The 13,039-nt window shown below is 39.5% G+C and overlaps 1 protein-coding gene across 6 annotated transcripts in view; it reads right to left on the bottom strand.

The window, feature by feature from the left end:
• LOC140387960 (tyrosine-protein phosphatase non-receptor type 12-like) overlaps nucleotides 1-13,039 on the bottom strand; it is a 198,333-nt gene that overhangs the window by 141,279 nt on the left and 44,015 nt on the right. For 5 of the 6 annotated variants that reach the window (XM_072471345.1, XM_072471348.1, XM_072471343.1 and 2 more), the window contains exons 2-3: nucleotides 1,236-1,344; nucleotides 77-153 (exon numbers count right to left, since the gene is read on the bottom strand). In XM_072471345.1, coding sequence (XP_072327446.1) covers nucleotides 77-153; nucleotides 1,236-1,344 — 186 coding nt within the window. Of the gene's footprint in view, nucleotides 1-76; nucleotides 154-1,235; nucleotides 1,393-13,039 lie in introns of all 6 variants that reach the window. The other variant, XM_072471346.1, reaches the window with a different exon arrangement.

The following is a 13,039-nucleotide window of genomic DNA, read 5'->3' as shown; positions in this document are numbered from 1 at the left end:
TGAAACAGTATCATTCTGTCATGCAATAGTGAAATGTTTTCCACTAAATAAAATGCTGTGAGAAGGCATACATTACCTTAATAAAATTTGCGTTGATATAATCAGAATCTTGTTCTGAAATTTTTAATGCAAGCTTCACCCTGCTATGGTCAACTGCAGCAAAGAAGGCAGAAAAAATAAAAAGTTTTACAAACATAAAAGTAGTTATACAGGTTGAGCATCTCTTATCCGAAATGCTTGGGGCTGAGTGTGTTTCAGATTTCGGAATATAATGTGCATCTGCGGCACGTTGGGAATTGCATGTGTGGCGCATTGGGAACTGTGCATGTGAGACGCACTGAGACCCAAGCATCGCCCGGAACCTTCCCAGAGTCTTGCGGGATTTCCCACTCGTGATGTCACGTCGGCACTCGAAAAGATGTGCGCATTTTGGAATGTTTCAGTTTTCAGAATTTTGGATAAGGGATGCTCAAACTGTACGTAGCATACCATTCAAACACTGCATACTATTGAAACATGACGAAATACAATCTGGTCTACTGATGAGAAAATAGCTAGCAAACAATTTGAGATGTCAGAGTTGATGCGGCACTAACTTAGAATGAAAGAAAAACAATGCCTGAATTATAACATGAAGGACTGTCAAAATATTATTTAGAAAGTACCACGACAGGCAGATACTATGTGATATTTTAAATCAATGAACAGAAATTTCATTGCACTTTAGTCAATACTGTAAATTTTTCATCAATAACCTGTGCTCGCTGACCAATGTTGGTTCCTAGTTAAGAAATGCCTCAATTTTAAAATTCCTATCCTCGTTTTCAAATCCCTCAACCTTGACATACCTCCAATCTCTCCCAGCCAAACAATCTTTCAAAATATCTGTACTTTTCCAATTCTGGCATCTTGAGAATTCTCTACTGTAATTGTTTCATCATTGGTAGCCATGCTTTCAGCTGTCAAAGCCCTACAGCTCTGGAATTCCCTACCTAAGCCTCACCACCTCTCTATCCTCTTTCATCCTTTGAGACACTCCACCTGTTTGGCTGAAGTGTGTCAAACTGGCTTTGTAATGTTCCTATGAAGAACCTTGGACATTTTATTACATTAAAAGCACTAGAAAAATACAAGCAGTTCTTACTAAAATCAATGGGCCTCAAGATCTCCTGAGCATTCAAAACATACAAGTACATTAGTTAGGTTGAATTTTAAATACAAATTTTAAAACTTACATGGCAAGATATCTTTGTATCTGTTCTTTTTAACATTTTCTTCCTTTTCTCCAATGTTTGTTGGGTAGATTTTTTCAGTTCTATATTTAGTTGACAGTCTTCGGAGTCGCTGTTCAAATACACAAAATATGTGTTCATGGCTCAACATTTACTCAGCCTAATAAATTTTGACAGAAAAGCCAAAGTAAAATTCTCAACAATAAAACATGATATTTCTAGAATATGTGATAGTTTAGTTGGTTAGCACAACCGAAAATGTCACTTTTATTTTAGGCACATTGTTGCAAGTACTGCAGCTATTCTGGACACGTTTTGGCAACACATCATCACCATCTTTTGTGACTCATTTCCAATGCTTAACATCTTGATTAAAATATAAACGGTGCTAGAACTGTGCAAGAGAATTCAGTGATTACTGAAGTGGTAGTGTCTGAAAGAAATGAGTCTGGTTTTGTAATACAGCTTCCCTGCTTCCATTTTAGGAAATTAAGGGTGAGGTGCAATAGTGAGTAGGGAATAAAAAATGAGACAAATGGACATCTCAGAACAGGTGGAAATGAGACAAATGGACATCTCAGAACAGGCGGAGTGTTAAACACCAGACATAGATGACAGTACAGTATATGCATTTACCAAACCAAGAAAAGCCTATGGAACTGCTTGAATCTTTTAAAGATCACTGTTCTTGCATACTATGACTTCTTGCCCCTTACACACTTTGCTAAACAAGTTCTTACATTTCCTCTACGAGGATGTATATCAATGCATTCACCACACTTAGGAACTCCTAGTCTTTAATATATTTTATAAATGTTTACATTTTAATTTTTTTTAAAACAAAAACAAGGAAGTGTTAAAGTTCAATAAATGCAAGTTTGTTCTTAACTCAAGTCGACGGACATCCTAAAATAGGGGCAGTGCCTCTTACAATCTACCTGCAAACAAAAAGTCTTCTGAAATTTTATTAGCATTTAGGGTCTTGTTATGAACCACAGTTCAAGCTCTTGGCTAGGTCTAACACAGAGAAATTGTGTTGAAAAAGTTAAATATATTTCAAGGTGCACCAGGTTAAAAAGAACTTCAGGATGAGAAGGGATGTTGGCCTGTTTGTAGAGGTTGCACTTTACCCAAACAAATGAGGAGAAACCTTAATTGATAACTTAATGCTCTTCCTCATTCTTGCATTCTTCATACATCTATATTCATAATTAAATATAGCAGCCAACTTTTGTGGGAAGCACAAACTTATTGCTAATGGCGGTTTCAGGCACAGCAGTATCAGAAGCACTCAATATATTAAACCGTCGGAGTAAAATAACTTATTGAAAAAGCAATACATCTCAAAATGCAAATCGAACTGCAATGTCAAGGGCAGCAACAATGAAGTGCTTGGTTTAGTTTCTGCCCTTCATTCACAGTTCCAAAGCCACCACAATAGTAATCATTCAGCCCTAGATTTTGCAGCACTTGGGGATGGAAACTGTTCACGATAGATTTGATCCATTGTCCCAATCAGCTGAAAAATGTATTGCTGAGTACATAATTAATTATAGAGAGCACTATACCTCTAGTAGGTAAAATCCACAAGAAACTACTTTTTTTTTTTTTTTAAACTGCTAGCTCGTCAGAGGCTATCCCAGGCTTACTATATTTGCGCATAGGTCAGATATTTGAGTCCAATCTTTTAGACCAAAAGTCAGGGAGTTGAGTTTTACATGGGTAATATTGTGGGTTAACATGCTTATTTGACTTGTGCCCATGAAGTGTTCATATTGATTATCCTTCATAATCTGATCACTTTCATAATTTGAATAAATAAAAATTAAACAAACACAGGAATATTTTAAGCATTTGCTTACCAAGATGCAGTTTCATCAATATTTACATATTGGCAATGAAATTGAATCATTAGCATCGACAATTATATTTTGCTTCTGAAATTTCAGTTTTAATTCTTGAAAAACCAGGATTGACCTTGAGGTATGTGAAAAATTAAATTTACTTTAAGGCCAAAAATTATGGGGTCAGCTTTTACATGATATTGACCTATACATGAGTGTATATGGTAAGTGGAACCACAGGAAACACACCCAATTCTTCCTCAACTCTTTTGGTCAACCACTGCGCTGGATCATAAACATATTGAGAGCATGCACCTACATTTCAACCCTGGTCAGAATTGTAGCTCGGGGCAGGATTTTCAGGCACCTATCAATCTGGAGGCTAAATTATACATGCATCGGAGGAGTCAGGCCAACCATGTGCATATGTTCTGGTCGTGTTCTAAGCTCATGGGGTTTTGGGTCTCCTTCTTTAGCACCACGTCGGCGATTCTGAAAATTGAACTGGAACCATGTCCCTTAATGGTTTTATCGGAGGTGTCAGCCTTGCTGCAGCTGCAGATGGGTGCAGGGACTAATGTCCTGGCCTTCGACTCATTGATTGCTCGGAGGGGAGTGCTGATGGGTTGGAGGTCAGCTTCACCACCCACTGCTTCAGTGTGGCCAGGAGATTTGGTGGAGTTCCTATACCATGAGAAAGTCAAGTCCACTCAGGGGGGCAATTGATGAGTTCCACCGAGGATGACAGACGGTTATTCTGTATTTCAAAGAGCTGGCCACCGTTAGTTGCTAAAGGGGGTGAGGAGGGGAGATGTGTTGTTTTGGTGTTATGTATAAAATGGAAAAGGCTTGCATAAAAATATATATATATTTTTTTTAAACTTATACAGGCACAAATGGCATTCTACTGTTCAATCACAATGTAAAAGTTGCAAGTACAGCATCTAGTTTTGATCACGCAGCAATGAAAACTAGCCACTCAGCCAAAGAGATGACAACAGTCATCTGGTCTTCAGAAACTATGTAGCACCAGTTAGCACAAAGTGAATGGTCCAGTGCACCAGACTAAACCAAGTCGAAATCCGGATTGGATTGACTCATACTTATTTCTGGAAACTCATGTCCATGGCTTGATGTTGTAAATGCATGCATGAATAGTGCCAGAAAATGTAAGCAATAACTGAAGGGATGCCATGTGCATCAATATGAACATAGCAATAAGTGGTACAAGGGAAAACCTTACACATGGACTGTGCTAGTGTAGTGAATACTCGGCGAATGAAATAGTAAAAACCTTTGGCCAAGATATATTCATGCTATTTTAAGAAATTACAGGTTAAAATACAAAATGCAGTGATCCATCTACAAACATTTCTTAAAAAGTTACCAATTAAAACTCCAATTTCTCTAAATAACACAAAATGAAATACATATTTCTGCACAAAAATAAAACAGTTACCCAAATAAGAGATCCAGTTAAGCAGTTTTAGAAATCATGCTCTCTTTGTGACTAAGCTATAAAATTATACATTTACAACACGTTTAAACTTTTATCAACACGAAGGCCAAGAAACAAAGCAAACAGAACCTGGAAGAATAATTTTGTGCAACCACAATATTACACAGAACCAAAAACACACAAAGGTGACTAAAGTCACAGATTTAATCAAAAGCAGTCAATGAATGCCAGTCTAGGCATACCTGAATCCAGAAGAGGGACAACTAATCAGCTTGAAGTAGCACTATGGTTAACAAAAAAACTGAAATAGAAGCATGTTTAAATAATAAGATATGCCTTTGGGGAAAGGAAGGGAGGAGAGGGCATTACCACTTGACTTGCAACACATTCTGCTCAGAGTAATAATAAGAAAGCAATAACATCTACAATCCAATATGACAAACTACTTAACGGGAGCCAAATAGTTTCTTTTTAAATATCTAAACAGGGAAATTAACAAAAACCTTGCTGCACATCTCGAGTACAAACTGAGGTTCCTTCTCCAAGACAGGAGAGAAAACTGAAAATTAGAAATCTGCAGTCAAAGTTTTGGACGTTTCTTGGTGAGTCTTTTCATTGCACTTGATGAGAACGTCATCAATTTACTATTGACTCTTTAATATTTGGAGAAAGTGCAATTTCCTCCTGCTCTCAGAATTTTGATTGATCACCACAGGATGAGCAAAAAAACCAATATACTTGTAGATTTTGCCACGCTGACATTGCACTTTTCTGCACAAATTTATCAACAGAATCACATGTAAAATCTCCCACGAATCAGTGCAATGAAGTAGTAATCAAGTTGAGATTAGTGCATTCTCCCAGTAAAAAGAGGGGTATTTCCAGAAAACAAACTATTTTTCAACTTACTGATCTAATGCTTTTGATCTGACTTTTTTTCATTGGCTTCAACTGACTGCTTTGTTACATTCTCCTTTTTATATAAAAGCCTATCACCAGCAGTCAAATCAAGCATCACAATGGATATTTTGTTCACGTGAACACTCTCCCCACTGCAATTTCAGGAGGAAATTGATTAGCTCATATCTGGACAGATCGTGGCTGTTGTTTTAGTGCCTAAGTGATTGGTTTCTGTAATATCCCATTCATTACTTAGAAGAACATCTGTAGACGTGCCCAGGTGGACTTTGCTCTACCTGAAGGGGTAGCTTTATAGAAATGCAGATGGAGAGAGCCAGTGACAGTCTCAATTAATCTTTTAAAGCAGTTCTTGACATGAGTAAGTGTGAAATCCCATGGTATCAGTGACACAAAGTCCCTTTGAAACACACAGATTGACTCTGTTAAAACACACTCCGCTCTGAACCTAATTTAGTGTCTGTAGATTTCTCCTCAGAACTCCCCCCACCCCCCCCACCCCCCCCAGGTGATTGCCCCACTGTTTCCAAACTGCACTCGCAGAAAACACGTTTTAAAATCGCAACACTGCTTTCCATCAGTGGTTTGCATTTCCAAATGGCTCTTTTAAACAAAGCTTCTGCTCCACTTTTAGCAACAAATTCAGTATCCAGGATCTACAACTTCCCCTTCAGGATTTCTTTGTCTTGACTGTTTGTACAAATTGTTCACAATTACTTTAACCATCAATTCCCAGACTCTATTAAGATGGCATCAAATTTTTCATTTATTCCTGAAGTCTGCTTTCCCACTTTTATTCTGGTTGCTGCAACTGTCCCTTTAACTCAGAACACTTTGTCTGCTTTCTTTGAAATTCTCCTCTGGGGTTCTCGGTTCTCTTAACTAGTCTTCCCAAGAATATACTCTGTCCCAATTCGCTGGTTATCTGGGTCTTTGGGAAGTCTGCCTTTTTGCAGCTTTCATGTCCTGTGCAATCTTTCTTCTCCCGGCAGAGTTGAGAGATGTTCATTCCCCGGTGTACCATCTTCAATTGCAAACAAATTCTGCTACAAACTAAACTCACATGCCTTTCTACCTTAAAAGGCCCCCAGTCACTAAGCAACCACTGCTACTTCTGCCAGCCTCTATTTACTCTTCACGCGGTAACCCTCTCTAAGCACAAAGGTTGGAACTGAACCAATCCCCACACATACAAACACCTGTTGAGCATGAAGCTATCTATAGGTTTTATCCTTCCAGACACAGAAACATTCAATTAAAACCACACCTTATTTCTAAAGTTTACCAATATAAATATAAATCCCCGAAAACTACCTTTGTTTTCTTAACAGGTGAAAATATGGACCCACCTTGCCTGCTTGAGTTGACATAAAAGATTCCACGGCACTTTTGCAAAGAACAGCTATCCCCAATGTCCTGACCAATATTTACCCTTCAATGAACATCACAAAAACAGATCATCATGTTACCATTTGTGGGAGCTCTCGTGTTACCATTTGAGAGAGTTCACTGTGCACAAAACTGACTGCCACAATTGCTACACTACTACAATGACCAAAAGTACTTTATTGGCATGAAAATTTTTAAGACATCTGCTGGTCACAGATATCCTTGCAAATCCTTTGTTTTTTCATTCAATGTTTCTGACACAAGCCCCAACTCTCTTTCTCCCTTTAGTTGTACCTAATTTGCAAATCAAAATCTCCAGCTATGCATGTGACAAACAATGAAATACAAATTTATTAAAAGAAAAAGCATCTACCAAAGTTTAATATATACTGAAATCAGGAGTTTACAAAGTGAGCTTATACAGGGATTATTTAGCCACTCAGAAACCATCAACTCTTCTGAAATTCACTCTTCCTCCTCCTCAGTTATTTCCACTTACATCCACAGGTGTTATTGCATATATGTAGATTTAAAAACCTAACTGATTTCTTCAGTTTTCCTGGAATACATGCAATGAGCCGCTCCTTATTGCTATACCAATGAGAAAAATATTCAGCTAATAACACAAAGTAGTCTACATAGATTATAAAATTAGATGTTAAATCTCAATGTTAAGAGTTTAAAATTGCCCTGCTGAATTTTATTTAGGGCCTACCTGCCAGTAACAAATTGTGTGATGTGCTTTATTTCCACATTTTAGAAATTATGAGGCAGAAATTACACATTTTCCCCTCAATCACCATGAGATTTGCTGAAGTGTCTATGATTATAAAGGATGTAAATTTTGGAAGCAAATGGGGACTTCCGGTGGCCTAATGTAGGGGGAAGACTGCATGAGGTGGCTTCCACTAGAGTTCTACACTTCTTGCCCTTTTCTCTCAGCTTCAGGGTTTTTTTTTTTTTGAAAACCCACATAATTAATGGGATCAGGATCCTATATAATTGAAATGCCCAGAAAAGTCAGGGGAAAGAAGGCAGACATTCATCAATGGAATCGGAGGCCTCTCAAGAGGTCGTTGGCAGATAAAATGGAGGAGGCAGCATCTGGGGTCCCGGTCATACCACTAATGGCAGAGATGGTTTAGAGTACCTCAGTGAAAGAATTTGATAAACACTGACAGGTTGTGTTGGATGACCTCTGGAAATCAATGGAGGAAGCGCTGGCCCCCATCTGAGTCGCCATGGAGAAGATAAATGAAACCGTGATAGCCCACAGAGCCACGATAAAAGATATAGAAGTGGCTCTTTCAAGACACAGTGATCAGATTGTCTCACTGGAAGCAGAGATATCTTTGGTGGCCAAAGCGAATAAATCGGCAACAGCCAAGATAAATGATCTAGAGTATCAGTCCAGGAGGCAAAACATTCGAATTATGGGGCTGCCAGAGGGGTTGGAAGGCCCAAAGCCCACGGAGTACTTTGCACAAACCGGAGGGGATTGTTTCCCTGGACGCCGAAAAGGCATTTGATAGAGTGGAGTGGGAATATTAGTTTGAGATTCTTGGGATCTAGCCACAAGGTTATTTCCTGGATTCGACTACTGTATAGGGCCCCCACTCTAGTGTTTCACTCTGGTTACTTCCCGTTGAATAGGGGCACAAGACAGGGTGTCCACTGTCTCTGTTCCCGTTTGCTTTGCTATACCGCTTAGGTCCTCGATTAGATGGAATGGGACAAATCGGGAAGGGGTGGAGCATCAGGTGTCCCTCTACGCGGATGACCTACTCCTCTATATTATGAACACAGGATCCGCTTTGGACGAGATAATGAAGCTGCTTAGAATTTTTAGCTCCTTCTCTGGTTACAAGTTGAACTTGGACAAGTGTGAATGTTTCCCAGACATCTCCCCAGGGAGGAGAGCCCAAGTGGGGATGCTACCCTTTTGCCTTTCCAAGGCTAGCTTTCGTTATATGGCAAGGGCAGGAGGAAGAGAATAAGTAGAACTGAGTCCATCGCACAAGTAATTATAAAGTTAATTAAATTAAGTTAATAGTGTTTGCTTTGTTTAATTCTTTACCATTAAAAGTTATTTGTTTTAAAAGCAAAATCCTGTGGTATATTTCTAAAGGTTGATTGTTAGGGTTTCGGATTCCTCTTTATAAGTTAAAAATCCCCAATAGGATCATAACAAAAGGAACAACAAGAGCAGTTTTTAAACCATTTTTCTTCCAACAAACAGGCAAGTCCAGCATTGCTGCAGATAAGGGAAATGATATAGAGTGGCATGTCATGGAACAAAGGAATGTAATGGCATGCAAGGTCATGGTAGCTTGACCAAGTTAGGATACAATATTCTTTTTGATAACAGGGGCTAGGATAACTGGAAAATTATCTATGGACATTAGCAAATTCTTACTGTACGCACAAAATAAACACATTTTTAAAACTTCAAGAAAAACCTTTCACAAAAGTTTGTAATTCTGTTGGTACTTATCCCAACCCATTTCTAATAGGATTTGACAGTCCCACAGTTCACTGCAAAACTTTTTTGCTTGAATATGAAGGCAATTTTGTGCTGTCTTACTCCTAGCAACTTGGTTCAAACCCAAGGCAGCGGCGTGATAGCCATATGTGCTCCTCAAGGACCTTTCCATTATCAATGAGCTTTCCAACTATATTTGCTGGTAAAGAGCTTCAAAACTAAATCAATAGTTGTCAACTACGATATCAAATTTATTTAGAGCATATTTAGTTTCAATGTAATTGCACCTAACACTGTAGTCATTTCAATTCCCCTTTTCTTCATAAAGAGAACACTACAAGAGCTTAGGTTGTAATAATTTCCAGCCAGGTTTGCTCATTGTACTAACTTCAGGTTTCAGCACAAAAGGATTTCTCCAATGCAAACCCATATTCCACAAAAAACTCCAAAAAGTTTAATTTTAGCTTTTTCTAGTACTCTCTCGCCCACATAAAGAAAAAGAAATGAAAGATTGCGTAAGTATTTCATTCAACTAAATGCATTCCGAGCTTTCTTTTTTTCAAAAACCTTTTATAGCCATATCTATGTTCTTCCTCCAGTTTCTACCTTCTATATTGGAAGTGGTGAAGATCAGCGTTTTTAAAACAATCCATCCAAATTCTGTTGATCCTAGTTGCATTATAAAAGATGCAACCATGGGGCCGGTTTAGTTCAGTCAGCTAGACAGCTGATTAGTGATGCAGGGTAACGTCAGCAGCGCGGGTTCAATTCCTGTACCGGCTGAGATTATTCATGAAAGCCCACCTTCTCAACCTTTTGCCTCGCCCGAGATGTGGTGATCCTCAGGTAAAACGACCAACAGTCAGCTCACCCGCTCACAAGGGGAAAAGCAGCCTATGGTCACCTGGGGCTATGGCGACTTTACCTTTATAAAAGATGCACTTCCACTGCTTTTTTTTAAATTTAGAGTACCCAATCATTTTTTTTTCCAGTTAAGGGGCAATTTAACGTGGCCAATCCACCCAACCTACACATCTTTGGGTTGTGGGGGTGAAACCCACGCAGACATGAAGAGAATGTGCAAACTCCACACGGACAGTGACCCAGGGCTGGGATTAGAACCCGGGTCCTCAGCGCCGTAGTCCCAGTGCTAACCACTGCGCCATGTGCCACCCCCTCACTTCCACTGTTGATAATAGTTGGTACCTATTTGCGTTGCTCTGTTCGGGAAAAGATTTCTGCACATGTATGTGAAGTGCCTTCCAAAAGCTAGAAATGTAATCAATTTTTTAAAATGGGAAGATGAAATCCCTGCTATGTAACCATTTAAAATAAGGTCAAGTGCACAAAAAAACGTCAGGGGTGGAGGTGCTGCATGTCCGGATTTCCAAAATATATTAAACACTACAATGAGTTTACATGCCATCCAGTACAATCCTACTCGACAGCCCCACTGTTTCACTTGGAGTCAGTTATGTCAGAACCCAGGCTTGCTCCACCACTATTGCCATTGGAAACTGTAATTGGTTCACAGACACTGGTGTAACTGCAAACAAACCACGAGTTCAATCTTTGATGTATAACGGTGCAAGTCAGAAAGTATGGCTGATCGGTAAAAATCCCATTGCCAGCCTTTAAAGAGTTACAATTGTTTACAATAAACAAAGCATACTACAATAGAAAATATACAAGTTTACTTTCCAGGGAAAAATGGAAGGCTAAACCTCATCATGATGCTCTTGACAAGATGTAGTAAATAGAACCCTCGGTCTTGCCTGGTCCCAATCAAAATATTAATCTACATTGGACAGACGGCCAAGGTTTTCTCCCAACATCTAGTTATTACTATTGGTTATTAGAGCAAATAATTATTTCTGGAAAAATAACAAGTCTCTATAATGCACTCAACAACAATAAACTAGGGGGGGGGGGGGGGGGAGGAGAAACACACACACTGAAGTCACTATTCTTCTCAACGAGTGGTCAGGAAGAGAGAAAGAAAAGTCAGGTTCAACAACTGAAAGGTGAAAAATACAACAAATTTGCCAGTCATTGGACTACAGCATAGAGGCTATTCCTCCTTTTCACACCTCCAAAAATACACTTCCTCTCACAATAACAAGTTACTCTTACTTCAAGTTGTCAGATGCTGAGACACTGACTCAGGTGTTCAGAATGCACAGTCTCAATCTTGTTGGGGAACTAAAGCTTATTTTTCTGGTCATATTGTTTCAAAATATAGAAGCATAGTGATCTCCAGTGCCTATAAATATACACATTCACCTATAAATGGAGTACCACACCAAATATGCCACTTATTTGCTGAACAGTCTCAACATGGCTCATTTGCGCAAAGACCTCGCTTGCCTCAATCTATCCTCTGTGAATGGCAGTGGATACTCACTATACATGAATATTGGCTGATTGAGGGGATTTGGGAGGCGGAGGGGATGGCATAAAATGTCCCAGAAAGCTTCAGATAATTACAATAAGCATAATAGGATTATGATGGTGGCAGAAGGAAAAATAAATGAGCTCAGTCAAACATATTCCCTGAAGTTGCTCCCCCAAAAGTAGATACCTTAACAGGGAGATTTATGATGCAAATTTTAAGCCAATTGACCTCAAACTGACATATAAAATAAAAGCAGAATACTATGGATGCTAGAAATCTGAAATAAGAACTGAAAATCATGGAAAACACAACAAATCAGCATGTGTGGACAGAGAAATAATTTTTTTTAAAAATACAGAGCACCCAATTATCTTTTTCCAAATTAAGGGGCAATTAAGCATATCCAATCCACCTAACCTGCACATCTTTGGGTGGGGGTGAGACCCACGCAGGCACGGGTAGAATGTGCAAACTCCACACGGACAGTGACCCGGGGCCAGGATCGAACCCGGATCCTCAGCAGCGTAGGCAATAGTGCTAACCACTGCGCCACCGTGCCACCCTCCGAGAAACAGAGTTAACATGTTGAGTCCATAAAACTCTTCTTCAGAGCTAAAGAAAGAGAAATGTGGTGGATTATATACTGCATAATAGGGGGTGAAGCAGCTAAAATAGAGTAGAACGTCAGTGATAGGTAGGAGCTCAAAAAGAGATTGCGACAAAGATGTGTATGGCACGAGGCAGAAAAACATTGACCACAGTGTGGAGGGTCAGAGGTGCTGGAAGTGGCATGAAGGTAAGTTAGCAAAATATGTTAATAGGAGAACAGAATTTAAGAACAAGTGACAGATGGCCCTGTGGGGGAGGTTTTTCTTGCATTGTGACAAAAAATGTTTCAGATTTTTAAAAGAGGGTCAAAATGGAGGAAAAAGCTCACTGTTTAAACTTGTTGAATTCAATGTTGAGTCCTGAGGGCTAACCGGAAGAGGATGTGCTGCTCCTCCAGTTTGCGCTGGCCAAGGACAGACATGTGGGCATGAGAGCAAGATGCGGAGTTGGAATGGCAAGCAACAGGATGGTTGGGATCATGCTTGCAGACCGAGTGACGGTGAAAGCGGTCACACAGTCGGTGTTTAGTCTCCATAATGTACAAGAGACCAAAATGGGAGCATCAAATACAGTAAACCAAATTGATGGTGATGTGAAATGTTGCTTCACCGAGAAGGAGTGTTTGGGATGGAGGGAGAGGGTAAAGAGGCTTGTGCTGCACCTTCTGCGTTTGCAAGGGAAGGTGCCATGGGAAGGTGATGGAAGTACGGG

The sequence above is a fragment of the Scyliorhinus torazame genome, chromosome 13, assembly GCF_047496885.1.
Source record: "Scyliorhinus torazame isolate Kashiwa2021f chromosome 13, sScyTor2.1, whole genome shotgun sequence".
Lineage (NCBI taxonomy): Eukaryota > Metazoa > Chordata > Chondrichthyes > Carcharhiniformes > Scyliorhinidae > Scyliorhinus > Scyliorhinus torazame.
Note: the sequence above shows the minus strand (reverse complement) of the source record. Positions and strands in the feature narration are given on the sequence as shown.